The sequence below is a fragment of the Tauraco erythrolophus genome, chromosome 7 (genome assembly GCF_009769465.1).
Source record: "Tauraco erythrolophus isolate bTauEry1 chromosome 7, bTauEry1.pri, whole genome shotgun sequence".
NCBI lineage: Eukaryota > Metazoa > Chordata > Aves > Musophagiformes > Musophagidae > Tauraco > Tauraco erythrolophus.
Window position 1 is genome coordinate 27,426,283 of NC_141471.1, and position 21,190 is coordinate 27,447,472.

Here is a 21,190-nt window from a genome sequence, read left to right on the forward strand (position 1 = left end):
TCTGGCCTAGCTTCTCAAGGACTTAAGGAGTCAGCTGCTGGAAAATCATGTGGTCCTGTAAGCCTGCGCTGATCACAGTTCCTGTGGGAGCCTCCTGTGGTGTGCTGCTGTTCCGAGTTCAGTGCTACCCAAATGAAAGCCCTGTGCTAGCCAGGCTAGCTCCAGAGCACGTCCGAAGTTCATTTAATTATTCACTGCATGCATTCTGAAACCCTTTTTTTCTGGAATTTATTCAAAACAAGCATTTGTCAAGTTTCTCCCCCCATTCCCACAATTTCAATTCTCAGTTTATAACTCCATTTGGAGATTGCAAGTTTTGGAACTTGTGATCTAGTGAAATTTATGTCTTTGGGTGTGACATTTTGAGCTAAATGGCTAAAGTTTTGCATGTCAGACAAATCTGAATTTCCACCAAGCTATTTATCAGCTTAGACTTGCATAAAAGATCTTGTAGGGAAGAAAGTTAAACACAACTTCCAGCTAATAAGTAGTCAGCCTTTGTATTAAATCTTAGCATAGGAATTTTAATAAGTAGCAAATGTAATAAATCTGTTTAATCCCTGAATCACGTAGTATTGCTTTTCAGTTCATTAATTTATTTATGTGGAATTCAGAAAAGCCAGAATGAGTTCTGAATCTTTTGATTATTGACTCTATATCCTGATGACTTTAAGAAATGAAAGTAATTAGTCTGCTTTTTGCTCATAGGGTTTGCTTCAAAACCTAGTACAATTTTTTTTCTAATTTTGGATCTTGACCCCCACTTTTGGTCCTGCTTTTAAAATATCCTTACAAACGTACATACTTGTATTCAGTCCTGCTACTCATCTTTTCTCTCTGTTGTGCTTAAACTGGAGAATGTTCTTTGGACCCTCTCTCTCTGTTACCTATTGATAAGTCTGCTTCTGTTTTCTTTCCCTGTTAGCCTATGGGATGTTGAATGTCTGTACATTACTGTAGATTCCTTATAATATCTATTTGTGTATTCACACTTCAGATCCTGTTGGAGGAAAACTTTCCATGGTGCAGAGTAACATGAACTTCTAATTGTAGTTTGTGGCAGTTCACGCAAGAGGAGGAGTCCTGAATAGGAGCACCGTCAGCATGTAAAGATGATGTACCTGCTTCGTTCTTGTACAGGTGTGACATTGATCAATTTATTACCTGTGCAAAATGAACGAACATGTTTAAAAGAAGCTAGCTGAGCAGCTGCATGGTCATTTTCTTCAGAGGAAGAACACTTTTTACATGGGGCTGCCAGATGCCTCATCGAGCCTGAAGGCTGATTTGGGTGTCTCTGAGGGCTGATTCACTGTAGTGTCAGTAGGATTGCCATTGGACACGCACCCTGTTGAAGGATGTTGATGCAGTGTCGACCTGTTGGTCAGAAGGGTGGCAACTTTCAAGCTGGAGAGAAGCAGTATTCCCTGCTGGATGAGCCTGACCCGGAGAATTAAACTGAGCATCCAAAAGCAAAGCTTAAACCAGGCGAACATGCAACAGGTTGTAGGAATGTGTATGTTCAATGTACGTAAGGAGGTTGGCAGTTGTTGCTGATTGACTGACTTCAAGTAGTGGGGAGGTTGCAGAGGTGATATTCTCGAAACCTAGGCTGTGGGGTTTTTATGAGCTTGCCCGAAGAGAAGCCCCATGAGAAGTAGCATGGCTTTGCCACTGAAGCTCAGGAGGTGTGACGTGCAGCCTGTGAACTTCTTGACTTTGTTTTTCCATGTGGGTTTTTTTTCGTTTTCTTCATGTGTTTAGTTTGACTGACGTTTTCGAACATGCAGTAATTGAAATCTTTATTTTTTAACCTTAAAGGAAAAAAGTTGTAGGATACTTTAACTAGGCTTCTGTGGAATTGATGTTGGGTCAGAGCTGATGGGGGAAAATTAGTAAGTTTAAAAGCAGGCAGGAGACGACTGAGGAATCTGAGACAAGTGATTGCATAAAGTTTTTCTGTGAGTTGGAGCTGACGCAATGGCTGGTGCTTGGGACTGTGTGTAATCTTGGATTTTCCTTTTTCTTTCCTTTTTTTTTGACTTCTGCATCTTTTTACATTGCTCGTGTTTCTTGTGTTTCCATGTGGACGTTTTGTCCTATTGTACTATGCAGCTTAGCTTTGCCTTACCTGTAACATCGTTTGTATACAATTTTGGGGGTTTGTGGGATTTTTTTGAAGAGGTCTGATATCCTTCTGAGTTTGAAGATTTATGCAGGTGTGATTGCTGACTCAGATGGCACTTGGTGACACTGCATAACCGTTTAGAAAATAAAGAAAACTTACAAATTTATGAGGGAGGTTTTTGGAAGTCAGAGTGTAACTAGTGATTTAGAATATACTGCTCTGACTTTCTAAAGCAGTGTTCTATACAGCTTTGAACCCTCTTTAAGTTTGTCCCTGCTGCCCCAGCTAGGGCAGCTCTGTGTGGTGCATTTATCTGCTCAGTGGCCAGCACTGCCGAGGTCCTACTTGGCATTTTGTGTTGTGTTTGTAGGTTTTTCTTTTTATCCTTACAGTGTGTAGGAAGTTTCTCCTGTATTTTCCAGTGTGGTTCTGTCTTAATCTAAAACAATGCTGGGCAGATCCCATCGCCTTACTCATCTCAGTAAATTTAGTTTCTGAAGAGGCAACCGTGATGACTTCTATAGCAATGAGCATTGCAGGAACACACAATTTGCACTGTTAATTGCTCAGGTATTGTACTTGTGCCGCTAACTGTATATGTTTGAAAAGGAATGAGCAGCCAATCCATATTTTTCCTTTTCCAAAGAATACTGAATCACAGTGTTCTTTTATATTCACACACAGAATACTGGATCACAGGTATTACAAGTAAAACTTTGGTTAGCAGAAGAGCTGCCTCAGATTTTTTGAGTGAACTAGGGAGTATCTGTGAGAGATCAAGTACTGTATGTGATTGTGATCTTTCCAGGTTCAACCAAACAAAATTATAAAGCACTATAATTTTTCCTGGTTTGGGACAAACTTTCAGTCAAACTGAGGGAATTTTATCCGTCTGACTAAGGTGATCTGTTAAGGGGAGCTTTGTGTCTGGTACAAGGCTTTTATTTGTTTCTTTTTTGTTTTGTTTTGTTTGTTTGGGGGTTTTTGTGAGTTGATCCAGGGGAAATAGCCAGAAAATATATATGTATTCATCTCAACAAGACTAAAGTGCACTCACAGTGCTTTTGTTACGTGAACTGAGAGTATTTTCCACTGCACTCAGCAAGAAGCAAGTAACTGAGAAGGCAGGAAGTGTTTTCTGAGCTTCCTCAGCCTCAACTTTTCAGAACAGGTTCATGGAATATTGCTTAACACGGAGAGGACACCTTTGGTAATTCTTTAAGTGCCTTTCATGTAGAGAAGAGGAAAGGAATTACGATAGGATTTCCGTACTGTCCTATCTGGTGACATTTGCAATTATGTAACTTCAGGGCTCTTTGTAGTCCTCTGGAGTTGAAATTCTTGAACTATATTTACGATGTGAAGTCAGTAAGGTTTGAACACTTAAATTTTGCTCCTGGTGATTTAAAATTGTAGGCTATGATGAAAACTGGCAATTAGCTCTGTCATCCTTTTGTCAGATGTAGGATTTTCTCAGACCTATCTTTAAAATGGGAGTTGATTCATGTTTTATTTGTCTTTCTAGTCACTAGAAATAAGAGCACGTTTGGTTTTTCTTGCACTGAGTTAGGTGCCAATAGTAGAAATAATACTGCATGATTTCCTTTGGTGTAGATACACTTTATGTGAACTTTGGAAGCTAGGTAAACAAACAAGATAAATTATGTAAGCATTTACGATTGAGTTACCGATATGGCTGTATTGTGTTTTGACTGTTCCTTTATCCAGGCTCACTCACATTCTTAAAACACTCTGAAGACCCTTTGTTTCACTTTGTTTCAACTCAGTTATAGACCCTTTTCACCATGAATGTTGTCATTCCCACTGGCAGCTACTAGATGGGATTCTCTATTCCAAATAGAGATACTTCTAAACTCTTCCAAAATTTGGACTAGAGACTTCAAACCTGTCTCATCATTGAACCGAGTTGTATTTGAACAGGGAGCCTGTAGCTGAACAAGTGACAAGGAACGTGTTGATCTTCACAAAAATGAAATGATTATATGAAAGACCTCAGCTTCTCCTTTGCCTTTGTAAGTCCTTTTTCATAGACATTCTTTGCCTTTGTTTTCCCAACTCATCTTCGCAGCAATGTTTGTTTTGACATGTTGCAGCTGAATATCAGATGGACTTACTCTTTACTTGTATTTTTGGGCATCATCTTTGCTGTCTGCCTGTATTCATATATAAAAGTCCTGATAACGTAACTTGTCAGATTTAGTAGAATGTACATCCACATCTTTTAAAAATGATGTTTTTTAGAACTTGCTGTTTCTCTTGGAATCCCGTTCCACTAGCAGCGTCACAAATTTAGCATGTAGAAATCAGCTTGTCTGTATAAAAGGAGCTTTTTTTGGAGGGTCGGGGTTTCGGAAGTAATGTGGTGATGGTGATTAGTAGAAAAGCACAGAGCCTGTTTAAAAGAAAAATAGATTAATATACTGACCATGGTGTGGTGGGTTTACCTTGGCCAGCATCCAGACGCCCACCCAGCTGCTCACTCACTCCCCCTCTCAACAGGACGGGGGAGAACATACAGTGGGAAGTCTCAACTGTTGAGATAAAGTCAGGGAGACTGCTCACCAGTAACTGTCATGGGCAAAGCAGACTTGGCTTGTAATTTAGTTTGCTGCCAATTTAAAATAGCGTTGTGTAGTGAGAAACAAAGGCAAATTAAAACAACATGTTTCCCCCCGTCCTCTCCCCCTTCTTCCCTGGCTCGGCTTCAGTCCTTCATTCCTGAGTCATTGACCTCCCTCCCCACCCCAAGCAGTGCAGGGGGACAGGGTTTTGGGGTTGCGGTCAGTCCATAGCAGCTCCTCTCTGCTGCTCCTCCCTCCTCACGCTTTCCCCTCCTCCAGCGTGGGTTCTGCCCATGGTCTGCAGTGCAGAATCTTTATTTATTTGCATGTTCATATGTTTTTGCTTTGGACTTTATAATTTAATTTCTTTGTAAAAGAACCTGAAATCGAACAATAAGATAAGATATCAAATTATGCTGTTTAACAGCTGGAAGTTGTGCTATTGTCAGCAAAACCATAACAATTTCAGTATAGCAGAGTTGCCTTTTCCTACCTCTTTTGAAATATAAAAGCATTAGTGCATCAGACTTTCTGCCTAGTTTTGCTTTGCTTTATTCTTTTATTATTTCTTCCAAATTAACAATGGAAATGTACCCAAACAATTCTCTAAAGGTCACTCATCTCATTTTAAAGTTAAATGAAATATTTACCCTAGGAATGTTCTACATGTGAATGTTTACATATAGCTTGTTATTCTTTTTTTTTAAGAAAAACACAATCAAGTCTGATATTGATTTGGTTCCTTTCATCATGGATTTTTCAACAGAAACTGTATTATGCGTAGTGTTTGCTTTTCTGAATGAAAATTAAATTGACGTAATACCATTACATCATTGTACAGATATTTCCAGGAAGTGGTGTTTGTTGATGAGATGGGTGAAGACGACCCTTCTACCACTAGCTTATTCCGTTATGGCAAATAAGTGTTATTCCTAAAAGACTAAGTCTTATTCCAAATGAAAATTAAACATTCGTTCCCTCAAACATTCACCATCATCACTACAGCAGATGGAAATAAGGATGGCCTGGTGTTTTGTCTCAGTTAAAGATCTGAGTCCTCTGGCATGCAGGGTGATGTGCTTGGACCAGCCTCAAAACAGCTGTCTGGAGCATGGGCACAGGGACAGCGAAAGCCAGGCTGCCACCATGTACTGGGGAAAAGAGAAAGTTGCATCAGTGTTCGGAACCATCGCTGTCGGCTATTGCTGTGCATGATGCTGCTGGCAATGCATCTCGGTGCCGAGAACCAGTTATCCAAAGAGATGGGACACAACTGTCTCTAGCCACAGCTTAAGTTACCCAGGTTACTTTGGGATAATGCTGCACAGGCTGCACTGACAAGTGAACCTCTGCTCAATCAAGTACTTTAGGGAACGTCTCTTTTGAACCCATAATGGTGTGTCAAACCTCTCGCATTTCTCCATGAAACTCTGTCATAGAATCATAGAATGGTTTGGGTTGGAAGGGACCTTAGAGATCATCTAGTTTCAACCCCCCTGCCGTGGGCAGGGACACCTTCCACTAGAAACCAAAGACAAAACTAGTAATAAGTGTAGTTTGACAAAAAAATGATTGATTTAAAGAAAATTAAACAAAATTGAAAGCGTTTGTGCAGTGCCAAAATTGAGGTTATCTATTATAACTCTGCTGTAGATTCATATAAAATAAGCACAAACTCTCTCATGCCACACGTCTTTAAATAGCCTTGCCTTTGTGTGTACATACATTCCTTACTGTTCCTCAGACCATTTATTTATTGCTGGGGCCTTTGTAAAGACAAGAGAACTGGATTATATATTATGTTAAACGTGTTCCCATATTACTGTTGTTTCACTGTACTGCTTATGCTCCCACTAAGAATTTTACTGTTGTGTATATTAAGAAACATTATTTATATTCAGGTAAAAGTTTGGAAAAGTAGCTATTTTTTTTAATTCTGATAATCCAGACTATTCAGGATGACTTAAGGAGAAACGTTGTTGTTTGAAAATTGAACTTTGTGCTTAGTCTTTTTTCTTTGTGTTTTCCTTTCTTTCTGCAGAAAAAGGTTGCACAAAGATAGTTCCTGTGTATTTAGGAAACAGGTGATAACACACAAAGCCCTGTGTTTATATCCACTGTGGTGTTTTGATTTTCAATTAATGGATTTTTTTTGAAAACTTGAAAGAAGGTCAGTAGAGGGGAGGAGCTCAGACAATGTTTGATGTCAGCAAGTGAAAAATAGAAGAGGGTCATCTGCCCCTTATTGTGTGTGTGAGGGGTGGGGGATTGTATCTATTTATTTGAAATTTTCTTAGCTTGTCTTCAAATAAGTTAAGAAAAAAGAACAAACTGAAGAAGTGGGCAAATGTTATCTAATCAAGGCTGCTCAGTCAACTGATGATGTCAAGCAGTAACCTTCTCTTTCTCCCCATATTTCCTTTGGACTATAAACTATTTGGTACAGCTAGAAATCACCTCATCCATCATAGCAATGTAGCGCTTTTCTGTGTTTCACTGTGTGGTGGATTTATCAGCGCTGGGCATGGGGAGGAGGTGAAGAACAATATCCTCTTTAATTGAATTTTACAACTGGAATGTGGGGAGGAGGAACGGCCCGTTCTGGCGCCTCTCCAGCACCCCGGGTCATCAGCCTTCTGATAATGAAAAATGCTTTAATAACTGCGCCGACCAGGTGCCAGGATATGAAATACGCGTGTCCGGTAGCGTATTGATGTCTAACAGGGATTTTGAGCTGTAGCAGGAACACCTGCGTGCGGACTTGCTCTCTGCTGACTTGGCTGCTGCACATGAGGAGGATGAGCTCTGCTTGAGTGTGTTGAGGGGTGAGAACAGGTGTCAGGCATTGGCATGGAGAAATAAAAGAACTTCTTACCTGGTGGTGTTTTTTTTCATATAACCTTGCTGTGGGAAAGAATAATTTTGCCTTCTCATGTCATTTTCAGCAGCACGTTACTTTTTCCTGCTGTTTCCAGTGAAGATAGTGATGCTGCTTAGGATATCCAGAGATGAACTCATGTGCACAGGGGTGATCAGAGCAGGCGTAATTTTAAAGTCAGGTTTTGTAAAGAATAGTGTGGCATCCCACAGATGCCCCACCTCTGGAAGTGTTCAAGGCCAGGTTGGATGAGGCTTTGAGCAACCTGGTGTAGTGGAGGATTTCCCTGCCCATGGCAGAGGGGTTGGAACTAGATGATCTTTGAGGTCCCTTTCAACCCTAACCATTCTATGATTCTATGATCCCTTTTCTGAAAGGTAAGCTGATAACTGTCAAATACTTAAAAATTTGCAGTGAAATTGCAGTTAGCAAGCCCTTGCAGTAGCACTATTTTATTTTTTTTCTTGTCACTCGTGCCAATCTAGAACATGAGTGTCATAGATGTGCTTTTATTTCCTCAGAATATGGCGGCATGGGCTTGGACTTCTCCTATAACATTGCAGTGGCAGAAGAGCTGGGAAGTATCCGCTGTGGAGGTATTCCTATGGCTATTGGAGTGCAAGCTGGCATGGCCACTCCTGCTCTTACAAGGTAATTTTCAAAAGTTAGATTTAGTCTAAAACCCCCAAACCATCATGTGTTCTGGGCTAAAACCCAATCTGTTTAAGAGTAGGAAAAGCCATTACTGTGCAGATTTAGTCTCTAGTAGCTCTTCAGTTATGCTTGAGGAAGCAATCTGCTCTCTACCTCTCTTTCAGGCAATTTGGTTTAGGGGAGTGGATACATATTTTTTTTAATGTTAGAATGTTATATGTTAAAACAGAGGCCTTGTTTAATAGTAGGTGATGTGTTTCCAAACACAGAACCTTGGTGCCACAACCAATAAAACAATCTCAATATCCAGAATCCCCCTATTCATGTTTGTGTTTTTTCTTAGCCAGATATCTCAGTGCAGTCATACTAAGAATGCATTTAGTTGTAATGATTAGGATGAGTCTAATTCTATTTTATAATTAACTTGCTTTTTTCCAGCTTTACAAGGTGCTCCTCTCTGACTGACTTTTCAGAAATAATGATCAATATTAGTGTAAGTCCTAAAGTTTGTAGCACATGTATCAGGCTTCCTAAAATTGTCATTCCAGGCAATTACTCATTTTGCTTTTTCTCATTTGCTTGTGCCAGTGTTCCCTTTTTATCACTTGCTATCATTCAGACCCCTGTGCTTTCTGAATCTGTTGGTTTTGTGGTGTTTTTTTTTCCCTCTCAATAAAAGTGGCAGTTACCAACTATTTCTTTATGTAGGAGTTTCACAGACATTCTGCATCAAAACAGCCATTTGCAAAACTAGAGGGAGGCGACAGGCTGGTTCAGCAGTTTGCCCTGGCATATATATACACCTAAAATTCTGGAAGGTGGTGGTGGGAATTCAATTTAAGTAATGATGGTAAAGTCAGAAATTTCTCTACACAGAACGGATGCACAAGAGGGGAATTTTTGCACAGAAGAACATTTTAGGGTTGGTTGGTTGTTGGTAGTTTTTTTTCATTTTGAATTAAAGTACCTAGAAATCCACTGTAGAGCCTGGAACGTAGGCTCTGTTCCCCTGGCATCAGTTTATCCTTCTGTTAGGTATGTGTGACTTCAGAGGTCTCAGCCACGGGAAATCTTTCTAAAAGTTTTCTTCTCCTTTGTATAATACACCAAAAGCTTGCTGAAATTGTGGACTTCAGCATGTCTGTTGAAACAAAAGCTTAGTTACAGTCCAACTGAGAATAAAACTAGTGTTTTAAAAGACTTCAGAGAATAGTACCTTGCCCCCATGACAGTTTTTTATTCCCAAGGGTTTAAAAAAATCTGTGGGTAAAAAAAGACAGTTTTTTGGCCTTAAGTTACTGTTCCGCTGTAGTAGAGCAGTGAAGCTATATAGTTTTATGCTAGTGAAATCCTAAAGTGGATGTTCTTGGAAAGTAAATGCGAAAACATTGTTACCGTGATGAAATCCGTAATTCAATTTGCATCTGTATTACTGATCTTTTCCTCCACTGTTAAGTCAATTCCACTGACTAGTAATACAGTACAGTGACCCATTCTTAAGATGCAAAAGTGAAACTTGGTAGTGAAAAGAGAAAGTTGGTTGCTACAGGAAATTCTCCACTGGTGCAGCTGTACTGCATGCAGCGCAGTGAGAGGGCTGGCTGATTTTCCTGGGTCGTGGATTCACATTGCATACACAGCCTGAGTGGTTTCTTTAAAGGTGTGTACTGTGGTGATCGTAAGCAAGTTTAAAGAGATAATCCAAATTTTGCATCTTAACTATTTATTTTTACACGTGATGCATCAACGATGCACAAAGTAAACGGTAATATGGGAATCAACCATCGTCCCCTAAAAAACTTGGGGGATTTTTTCAGACTGAAGCCCTTTGTTGGCTTTCCTAACGTTGGACTTTATTCAGCATTCATGAAGCATGTATAAGTGCACTTGTGAACTGACTCTGAATATGATACATCATGAAGATGCTCTGCCAGTATAAATTAGAGATGTTGCCTCAATGAGATGTACAGACAATGTAGTAGTTCGAATGGCTGGATGCACATATGCATGCATACACACAAACAGTATACACCTTTTCACTTTTTCGTACTTTAGAAAAATAGTGTCTTAAAATATCTAGAGTCAGGATGCCTCCTGATGCTCTTTCTGGAGCTTCCATGGGTTTCTTGCTTCAGTGAGAGGCTGTTGCAAGGCTTAGTTTGTGAAAGCCTTTGAGATATTCAGTTAAACAGAAAGTACATTGTAACAGTTTTAACTATATAAACTGCAAAGAGCATAGTAATTTTGAAAATGTTACCCCTATCTGTTTGACTGTTCACTCTTCCTGCCCCTTTTAACTTCATTCTTCATTATTTTTTTTTCTGACAACCTTCAGAAAGTTATATTCATGGTAATGCTTGGAAGCAATCCTGCAGATTTTGATTTATGTGTAGCTCTACTGTGTAGGCAAATATTGGAGAAAATAGGTTTGTTTCACTTGAAGATGCTCAGGCTGCTCCTTTTTTTTTTTTTTTCCAGATTCCTTTAAGTGAAGAGTAGCAGTTCTAAGTTCGAGAACTAAGTGCAAAGTGCTTTGTCAGCAATGATCTGACCTTTGATGTGTCTGCTTCTGAACATAACTCTCTGTCAGGTCTTTCAAGTGTATTGAGATAGAACACTTCACTTGCTTTCATGCTTACAAGTAGAGTGGAGAAAGCAGCTCTCAGCTGAGGCTATGAATGAGATACATTTCCCTGGGCTTGTACAAACCTATAGGGTGACACATCCATAGTGATCGCAGATGAGAGTAGAGTGCTGTTATCTCAGCAGTAGGCAGTAAATTTTCATTCCTTTTTTCCCCCTCTTTGTTCCTCCCCCTCCTATTACTTATAGGAAAACAGTAAGGATAATGATGAGTGTTTGGTGAGTTTTGAAAGGCAGGATCATCCGCTTGATCCACTGGGAAAAGGGTAAAAATGGGAAAAGGTCATTCAATAGCCAAGTGGCTTTCCCACTAGCATGGCATAAGGGAAGCTTGATTTTGTGTTTCTTCAAGAACAGACATATTGAGTTGTCTCACTCTCTCACATTTGGTACTTAATTTGTTAGCGCACATAAGGCAAGCCAGGTCCTGCCCTGAGCCAGAGCAGAGACCATTGTAGGTGCAGCTTTCAACGTATCATTAAAAAAAATATAATTAAGCATGGCTGTCATGATGGCTCATTGTGTTCTATCCATGGCCAGCTGGGCTGCTTTGTGGTTTTGAATAGCTGTGAGGGTCAAACCTGGCCAGAGCAATATGTTGGGGCAATGTGAAGTCAAGCAGCTGCTTCTGAACTAGCTTTCCTCAAGACAGCTTCACACTGTTCCTATCCCTTTGAGGTTTCTCCAGCTCCTGGTGACAGCCTGGCCATGCTACAGTGCCAGGTTGTCTGGTGAGCAGTCTTTGGGTCTCCAGAGCTGGCTTGGGAGTAGCAAGACACCAGCCACATGAGTAGCTCTTAAAAACTGCATGATCTGAAGAGGGTAATCTAATATGACTCCTCTTTTACAGTACCTGCATTTTAGTGCAAAATGCATTCCTAAAAAAAATAGAATATTGACATAATCATTCTTAATCAAAACCCTTCAGGTAGTCTTATCTGCATAAGGTAGTCATACCCATCAGGTAGTCTCATACAGGCTTCCCATCTATATTCTTTTCAGAACGTAGCAGTAGCTCAGACAGACCAATTCGTTTCATAAAATCTTCAAATAACTGAAGCTTAAAAGCTTGATAAAAACCAGGAGCCAGAGCACTTTTTTATTACTTTTTTTCTTACGCTGTCTTTCACAAAAAGTAAATAAGTTTTCTAAATGCGCATTTTTTAATCTCGCGTGTGTTCTTACCTTGACTGAAATAGGGACTCCAGGAGAGAATGCTGATTGCAGTGTTTTAAATCCAGGTTATGTAAATGACTGAACTCAATGAGACTTTCATGCTGCCCAAGGGTGCTTGCTGCTGTTCACCATACATTTCTAACTCTTTCTGTGCCTGTAAAGAGCATCTCTTCCCTTTTGTTTTTTCTTGCCCTTTTTCCTGTATGTTGAAGATCCAAGGAATACTGGTATGCTAGACCTGGACATCAGATGGTAGGATGCCTGTAGAGGACTAAGCTGAAGCAAAAGCATGGCATGTGGCTACTGCATTATTAATAGTTTTGAGTCTAGGAGCAGAGCAGAAAGAATTGGGAGAAATTCACTTCTTGCTTGTGTGTAAGAAGGAAAGTGACAGTAGGACAGAGTTACCGTTTTCTTTGCCTAAAGGAAATCTTTATAGCTACAGAAAGTCCATGAGTAAACTATTTTGTCATCTTTGGGATACTGTAGCATAATGCATTGCTCATCTGAAAACTTCTCTCTCTTTTTTTTTTTTTTTTTTTTCTGTATTTTTGCTTTGGTGGCTAATAGTGCTTAAATCTGTGAGCTCCAGTGCAAAAAAGCTTGAGTTGATCAAATGCTGAGAGCCATGTTAGAACTGCCTGCAGCTGTTCATATTAAAAATTTCAGTTTGCACTTAATCATGTATCATACTAGTGTATTTGTCAGTTTGACTCCGAACTTTCCTTACTAATTTAATTAATTCACTTCAGCTCAGCTTTTTTTCTCCAGAAGTGTAAGAATAAGATCTGCGGTTCTAATAAAATGATTATCAGCCCAATTAAGTCAGAATAGTGATGTGCAATATACATATTTTTATTCAATGTAGCAATCTAACCTGTCAGAAACCATCTTTTTAAATGTATTTGAGAGAAATAAAGTTTACTTTGAATTTCTAATTGGCAGAATCATAGAATGGTTTGAGTTGAAAGGGACTTTAAAGATCATTTGGTTCCAACCCCCCTGCCTTGGGCAGGCACATCTTCCATTAGACCAGGTTGCTCAAAGCCTTATCCAACCTGGCCTTGAACACCTTCAGAGATGGGCATCCACAACTTGTCTGGGCAATCTGTTCCAGTGTTTCACCACCCTCATTGCACATAAACAGAACTACGTGGATCAAGGGAATGTTCTTACATCTGTATTTTGCCATGGTTTTATTTTCCTTTCACCCGCCATTTACAAGATTGTGTACCATTTTCATTTTTATATTTGTATTTGTAACATTATACCAATGTTACTTATAAAGTGTGGAGCAAGAAAGGATGCATCGCTTCCATGCAACTCTTAATGTGTCAGGATCTCACATCTGGGACTTCTAGGTTACCCAGCATCAACAAGGAGCTCCAGTTTATTGACTGTAGACTCGTGTGTGTGTGTGTGTACATACACACATGCATGAAAATATATTTTAGAGCGATGTTAAGGCTGCACAGTTAAGCACATGGGACACTATGCTCTGGGGTATGGCCCCAGCCCAGAAAACAGACATACTCTGATCTGTTTTGAGCCAGAGCACGAGCTCATTGCAAACAAAGTTTCCTAATTCTGGAGGTGTTAAACTGGAAAGAAGTGGGTATTGCATTTATGCAAACCTGAGATTTTTCTGGAATGCATAGAAGATGGATAGAATATTACAGAAGCAACATATTTCTAACACAATAGCTAGCTGCTTGCTGAGCTGCATGTCCTTCCTTCAAGGCATAGAGACCCATGATGTTTTGAAGATAGTGTTGCCAGACTTTGTTTTCATTGCAAAATAAATTCTTCTGTAGCCTCATTTTTGGGAAGAGCTGAACTGTTTTCTGGAACTTAAACCAAACAAACAAAGATATCAAACCAAAAACATTATTCTGAGGAAAGGTCTTGTCATGGAAATCCTCTGTTGAAATAACTGAAAGTTGGCGAAATTTTAAGCATCACAAAGCATTGCCAAAAATTCCTGCTAGGTCTTCATGTAATCTGATTTTTTTGTGTTATTGATTGGATTTTTTTTTTTTTGTCTAGTGAATGTTCAGCTGGCTGTACTTGGTCATGTCCCAAGGAAAAGGAAAAAAAAAAAAAGTGCTCTGCATAACAGAGCAGGAGACTTTTGTCCCAGGCTCGCTTCTCGTATTTATTTGGGATTGCTGCCATGATTATCGCAGGGACGGGACTAGGAACTGAGCTCCCTCTGTGCACAAACTGAAAGCATCTGCCAGCTCCCAGTCTGTTCTCTGGCCATCTCGTGTCCTTTGACTGCCTTGTGTCAGGGGTGGAGTGGAGGGGAAGGGTCAGAGGCTCAGCTAAAATGGCATCGCTCCTTTGGAAGTACTGGGACAGTGTTTTAGAAGGAGGCTGCCCCAGCAGCCAGCGAACCTGAGGAGATGAGTAGAAATGCTGACCTGAGAAGCCTCATACCGATGAGGAGGCTGAGGAGGAACTCGATTTGTCTGGATTTCTGCTCACAGAAGAGACATCTCATGACCTGAGGAATTCTTCAGTCTAGCACAAGAGAGGTTCAAGAACTAGACCACGACCTCACCGTTGACGCTGCAAGACCAAATCAGTGAATGTTGATTAGGACAAAATCAACTGTGAAATTAAATGGACCATGTCTTTAATTGATGAAAGCAGCTAAACGTTGGAAAAAAGAGAATGCCTCTTGACTGAATTGAAGTATGGCCAAATGAATTTTTTGTGTTAAAACACCATCAGTACTTTGCTGTTTCCCTTTTTATTTTTGTGGAGACTAAAATAACAGGGAAGAAGCATTATAGTGGATTTTACTGTGGGATTTAAATGCAGATGTGAAATATTGATATTAAATAAAAAATATTGATATTAAATACAGATATTCGCAGAGGATGGCCATCACATGTTGTAGCTTTTCAGTCACCACCAAAACTGGGCAAAGAGCTGGTGCAAAAGCCAGAAGATGTGCAGAGAGCAGGTCCTCCATCCTGGCTGGTCACAGGCTGGTGCAGGAGCATTGAGGGGAAATCGCAGGGACTATGTTTATTTAGATGCAATAGCTCTCAAAACAACAGTCATAAAGATCAGATTTCGGGCATCTAGACCACATGTTTCTGTGGGAGTAAGATGCCCGAATACTTGTAAGAAATCTGTTTAAAATTGTTGTGGCTGCACTTCTGGTGAAGGCTCCGAGTCGTAGCTTTGGAGGGTATCTGTTCTGTCTTTTGGCTCTGGAACAGGTTTTACCTCGTCATAGGAGAATTGATCACTGTGTGAGTAGAACTGTCATGGTTTGATGTGGAGGGGGGGTGGTTCTGGTGGCAGGAGAAGGGTTTTGCTCCCTGCGACCTCCCCGGTTTTGGAACCGAGTTAGGCTTAGTTCTGGCCACCAGATCAGACTGCCATCCCCCTCGGGGTTGAGCCAATAGGGCGCCTCTGCGAATTGCCCTATTTAAGTCAGGACAAAGGGACCGGAAAAGGTGCTTCACCCAGGATCGAGCAGAGAAGGGAGGAGGGCACTGCCCCCGCTCCCTGGCTCCCGGCCAGGCGGCTGCCTGCGTCGGGCCGGCGCCGCCCACGGAGAATGGCGGCGGTGGAGCCAGCTGGGGAACTCGGGGGCACCCCACTCCCGGGGTGCCCACTGGGCTGAGTTCACCTGGAGAGGACTGAGATCTGAGAGAAACAGCCGCATCGACAGCAGGTCAGTGAGGATGGAGCAGGAGGAGGTGTGCCGGAGCCGAGTTTCCCCTGCGGCTGGTGGTGAGATAGCAGGCGGCCCCCCTGCAACCAGGACGGCCTCGGTGGAGCAGAGACCCACTCGCAGCCCATGGGGAGAAGATGCCTGAGCCTGAGGATGGTCGTGTTGGGGTGCACGACGAGGCAGAGAGGCATCTGGAGTCTGCGTGACGACCCACGCCGGAACGAGTGGCTACAGCTCCCTAAGTACCCGAGACTGTGGTAAAGCCCACACCGGAGCAATCTGTGGGGAAGGATTGTTTCCAGTGGGCTGGACTCACGCTGGAGAAGTTTGTGGATTTTTCCTCGTGGGTAGGGGATCCATTGGAGCAGGGGAAAAGGGTGTAAGGACTCCTTCTCCTTTAAGAAAGAAGCAGCAGTAACAGCACGGAATGAACTGACCTGCACTCCCCCAGTCCCTGCCCCCTGTGCTGCTGGGGAGAGGAGGCAGAGCCGGGAGGAAAAGGAAAGGGGGGGGGAAGGTGTCGGTTTTAAGATCTGGTTTTGTTTCTTTCTGTCCTCTCAAGTAATCGGTTTTTCTGTTTCCCTTTGTCCTTCTAAGTAATCACTAATAAACTCTTTTGCTTTGAGAAAGCCCTGTCTGTTTTGCCCGGGACCATGGTTGGTGGGTGCTCCCTCTGTTCCTGTCTCAACCCTCAGTCCCTTTGGTTTTTTTTTCCCTCTCCTCTCTACTTTACTGGAGAAGGAGAGACTGTGTGAGTTTTAGTTGCTAGATCAGCCTAAAACCACGACAAGAACAAAATTTGTAACTAACTTGTAAATAGAATTTACCTTCAAAAGCTTTTAATATACTATCTTTTTCATTATATTGTTGCAGGTTTGGTTCTGACGAGTTGAAAAAACAATTCCTCATACCAACTATAGCTGGAGATTTTGTGGCTTGCTTGGGAATCAGTGAAGCTGGAGCTGGGTCAGATGTTGCAAGTAAGTTAACCTAGCAAATTGCCAATTTTAGACAGCCTAGTATTTTAATGGAAAGAATCTGCTTTCCCTGACCCTTCCCTTTGCTGCTATCGTTTGTAAGAAATACAACGGAAGGAAAGCCTGGTGTGGTGAAGGCAAAAAGTAATATTCCAGGAGCAGTAAAGCATGCCTCTGATGCATCCGAAAGCAATCAAATCGAATGTATTTGTCAGTGAATCAGTAGCTATAACCCTGTATAGGCTAAGCACAACAGATCAATATGCAGCTGTCATGCTGGCCCTGGATTTCTCCTGGTGTTTGTCCTGCTGCTGCCTCCCCTGTTCTGTGAAAGCTCACCACTGGTGGGGAGCACTCCAGCACCTCCTGTAGTGGCACAGCCACCGTCACTTGTGCCAATCTGCAGGCGTTTGCATTAGGGGGTGTGACCTGTTCAACTGTACTAAAACTTGCACTTCCTTAAAACAGACCTCTCCACTGAACGCAGGCAAATTGCAGAGCTAGTCCATTCTGAAAATGACGGCATCGCTTTAACAGTGGATTCCTCTTGCTCATTCTTGCCTCACCTCAGCCCCTTCCTGTCGTTCCTGAGCCGCCAAAATCTTTCTGAAGTGATGATTGTTTTATTTAGAGCTAATGAAGAATTTGCCATGTCAAATATATTAGCTTTGTGACTTAGTTACTTTGCATGCAACTATTTTTCTTGCTTTAGTGGCAAGAATATGTTTAAAAACATGGACAAATGAAACGGTTATTCTGAAGTGCCTGAGGCAGTAGATAATTTGAACAATTAAATTAAAACAGATATTGTAGAAAAAGTAAAAGATATCTCATCTGACCATAAATCATGGACTTCAAGGAGAAGGGAATGACAAGAAATCACTTTTAGAGGTTTTATTTTTGGACCCGGGAGGGCTAAGTTGAACACATTGTGCTCTTAGAAATTACTGAGACAATATCTGCCTGGAGATAAAATCGATGAGTTTGACAGAAGTTTTTTGATCGGCAGAGTTCTACGTCCATCTCCTTGACCACACTCATGTTGTTATCTCAAGACAGATAGATAATTATTCAGTGTTAGAGCAAGGGTGCGGCAGGTAGTTTTCAAGAGTTAATAGGGATAATGAAATAATGAGACTAAATCTTCCTGCGTGATCCATTGCTGTTTTCCTTTCTAGATAATTGATTTCGTTCATAAGAAAACTCCATCATTTTTACAGACTTGTTTTTCATTAAAATAATTTGAAATTAGAATTTTGCTAATGTAGGAAATCCAGCATAATTTATTTTAATTAATGCCTCTCTAGTTTAATTAGATGATTATCGGAACTTTCTAAATATGATTTTAATATTTTGATGCAGTGTTCCAGATAATAAGGAACATAAATATTCTTTTAGCTTCATGTTGTTTATCATCTAACTTAATTGGTATGATACACTTGGATTAATACAATTCAAGAGAAATTTGGAATCAACTCGGATTATCTGATGAACCCAGACTGCAGCTGGGAGGCAGACTGCAGGATGAAATGACAATATTTTTTCACCTGGCGTGGAAGATCCGATCCCTGGTACAAATCGAGAAACCAGCTTACAATGCTTCTAAAGGGTAATTAAATGAACAACTTAGGCATGACCAGCACTAACTTATGTTCTGAGTAGCACTGGCTTGCATGAGGCAGAGGGAACATCTCATCTCCAGGTGGCCCAGCTTTAAAGGAGACTGAACTGTGTGAAACTGCACTTGACACTTCCTTTGGTTGCTCATGCTATTGGGGTGTTTGTCTGCCTTAGGTAAGTGAAGGAGTAGTAAAGCATAGCAACTGTTCACATGTGAATGTTGGGGACATGCTTCTGCCATGTGACCTGGTATATTTTAAACTGAAGAATGATACAGAGTAAGGTAACTCTAGCATTTTCTTCTGCCAGTTCCAAAATTACTGAAGGTGATGCAAACACAGAAGAAAAAGAAGCCTCTACCTGACAAGCGAAGTGTGCCTGGAATTATTTTATTCAAAATTCAATGGAACAAAGAGGACTGTGTATGTTAGTCTAATATAAATGCCAAGTCAATTTGAAGGAGCAACTGTCTGCTTTCAAATGTGGTTGTTTTGTATTGTACATAATACTGACCATGTACCCCAAACCCAGCACACAGGTGACTTGAGAAGCAGAACAGAACATTTGGTATAGAAAGTGTCTTTCTTTAATTTCAGGATTCTTGGTGCCACAAAGCGTACACATTTATGTCAGTTTTAATGATTTTGTCTCATTCTATCTCACTACTATTCTGCAATTTCTATAGAATTTTGCTGATTGTGGGGCATATGTAAGAAAACATCGATGTCTTCCAGGCAACTGTGCCGAGTAACCCTGTTCATGTCTACCTCTTCAACATAGATATCTTGCCCTGTTTTGTCTCATTGGAATTCAGTCTTTCTCCATTTCTGGGTTTAGGTCATCTTTTTTTGAGCATGAAAAACCAAAATTGCATAGTGTCTATAATGGCACAAATACTTCTTCAACTCTAATAGAAATATTACCCTCCAATATGTAATGTTACACAACAATTTGCTGGCTTGTTGCTATTGAAACATTGTAAGATACAGCAATTGTTCTTATTACTTTGTGCCTAAGTATTTGTACTTGACATATTGAGTTTCAAAACTCAGGATCATTCCTTTCTTCCTCAGTTGTCTGTGTTGGTGATGTCTCTCAGGTTTGTGTCACCAGCACATTTCATTAGTATGTTCCTGTTTTTCTTTTAAAGATCATTAATGGAAATGTTCAATAGGTTTTGTCCAAAGGTTGATATCCAAGGAGGAGCTCCAATAGTACCCTTCCTGCAACATCAGCACTTCCTCTTTTGATGGAACCTGATGCAATTTCCCCTTTGCCAAGTTCCTTATGTACATTTCCACTTTTGTCTTAACTCTTATCTTTTCAAAATTTTAACTCATAGTTACCTAGTAGCATCAATTTTTGTTTGCTTGGGTCCAACAGGTTTTTTCCTATTCTGTTTTTCTCTGGAAAATCCATTTTCATAATAAATCAGGCTGGTTTTAAAAAAGATACCACTAGTAAATTGAATTCTCTTTTATTTCTAAATGTATTCCAAGGCTGTGCAGCTTGCCAAAACCAACAACCTTTGTTTTCACTAATTTTAATTTCTGTGCAGTCCTTCCTGTAGATGTCTTGCTTTGTCAGCTATATTGTGAATCTTTTTGTAATCTCATGTAAAGTATTTCTTTAGTTTTGAGGCATCCTCTATGTGCCTCATGTTTTTTCTCATTCTCTTTTCATTTCTATGGCTGAAACATTTTTATTTGCTGCCTCAGTCTTCTTTGATTTTGTTGGTTTTCATCTGCAAGATTTAACTTAGTTTGACCTTTTGCTGTTCTTACCTTCTCATCTCCAGACTGTAGCTTACTTTGATTAATCTCTTTCCCTTCCTTTAGGCCATGTCCTGTTTTTTAAAGTGATTATTCATTCAGTTAGACTTGAAGCCGTTTCATGCTAGTTTGGTGGTTTTTTTTCCCTGTACTGATGATGTAAATTTCAGATATGTGTTCTTCGTATTTTACTTTAAAGATATGCGTTGCCTATTTTTGATCATAATATTGACCTTAAAAGTTGAAGCCAGCCTCGCATTTTGTCAGATCTATTTAGATGTGTGGCTGGACTCAAGAGCACAGTGGAGAAGCGAACTTGAGGCTCATGTATGTGGTGATTTGAATGGTGAAGTGACCAGCCCTGGCTGCTTATATGGCACTAGCTGTATCGTATATCTTTCGATGGTGCCTTGTGGTCTTTCCTAGAAGGGGCCCTCACAGTATGCTCTGTAAGTTGTGGAGTTATAGACACTACAGGGCCAGTGGTGTGGACCTGCCAAAAATGAGTTATGAAAGTAGCCTTTTCCCAGAGCTATGCTCTATTAGGGAGAAAAATTGCAGTCAAATATTCCAAATTGTCTTCATAGCCATATCCCTGAAACTGAGTCCACTTGACTTCAGTAAATTGTTGAGTAGGTTTTCAAAGCCTGCTGTATTTCCAACATAAAACTTACTTATTGGCTCGATCGGCTTTCTTCTAATTAAAGTTAAAGAGAATCAGCTCTTTGTAAGTTGATTTTAAATAGTCATTTCTCAATTGTTTGAAGCAGACTGTAAACCATCACATCTGGGAGTATTTGAACATTCCCGTTAGTAAGGCATTTGCTCTTTAATCTGTATTTGGGTGGTTAGTCCCCTGTGACGCCAGCTTGCAAGAACTGTTTACATTTGAGATAACATCACAGTGCTCATTGTTCCTCTGCAGACCTTCCATGGGACCTCTATCTAATCTCTTCAGTAGCTGTCCCACAACAAGGGGACGTGCGTTGTAAATCATGCGTATGCTCCCATCCTTTTCACGATCCGTCAGTACAGTGTCATATTTCTTATTCCAGTTCTTACGTGT

At 40.6% G+C, this 21,190-nt stretch overlaps 1 protein-coding gene across 1 annotated transcript in view; it reads left to right on the plus strand.

The window, feature by feature from the left end:
- LOC104384328 (putative acyl-CoA dehydrogenase 6) overlaps window positions 1–21,190 on the plus strand; it is a 90,825-nt gene that overhangs the window by 49,468 nt on the left and 20,167 nt on the right. Inside the window, exons 3-4 of the mRNA XM_086614963.1 lie at window positions 8,110–8,239; window positions 16,629–16,735. Of these exons, the coding sequence (XP_086471089.1) occupies window positions 8,110–8,239; window positions 16,629–16,735 (237 nt within the window). The remainder of the gene's footprint in view (window positions 1–8,109; window positions 8,240–16,628; window positions 16,736–21,190) is intronic.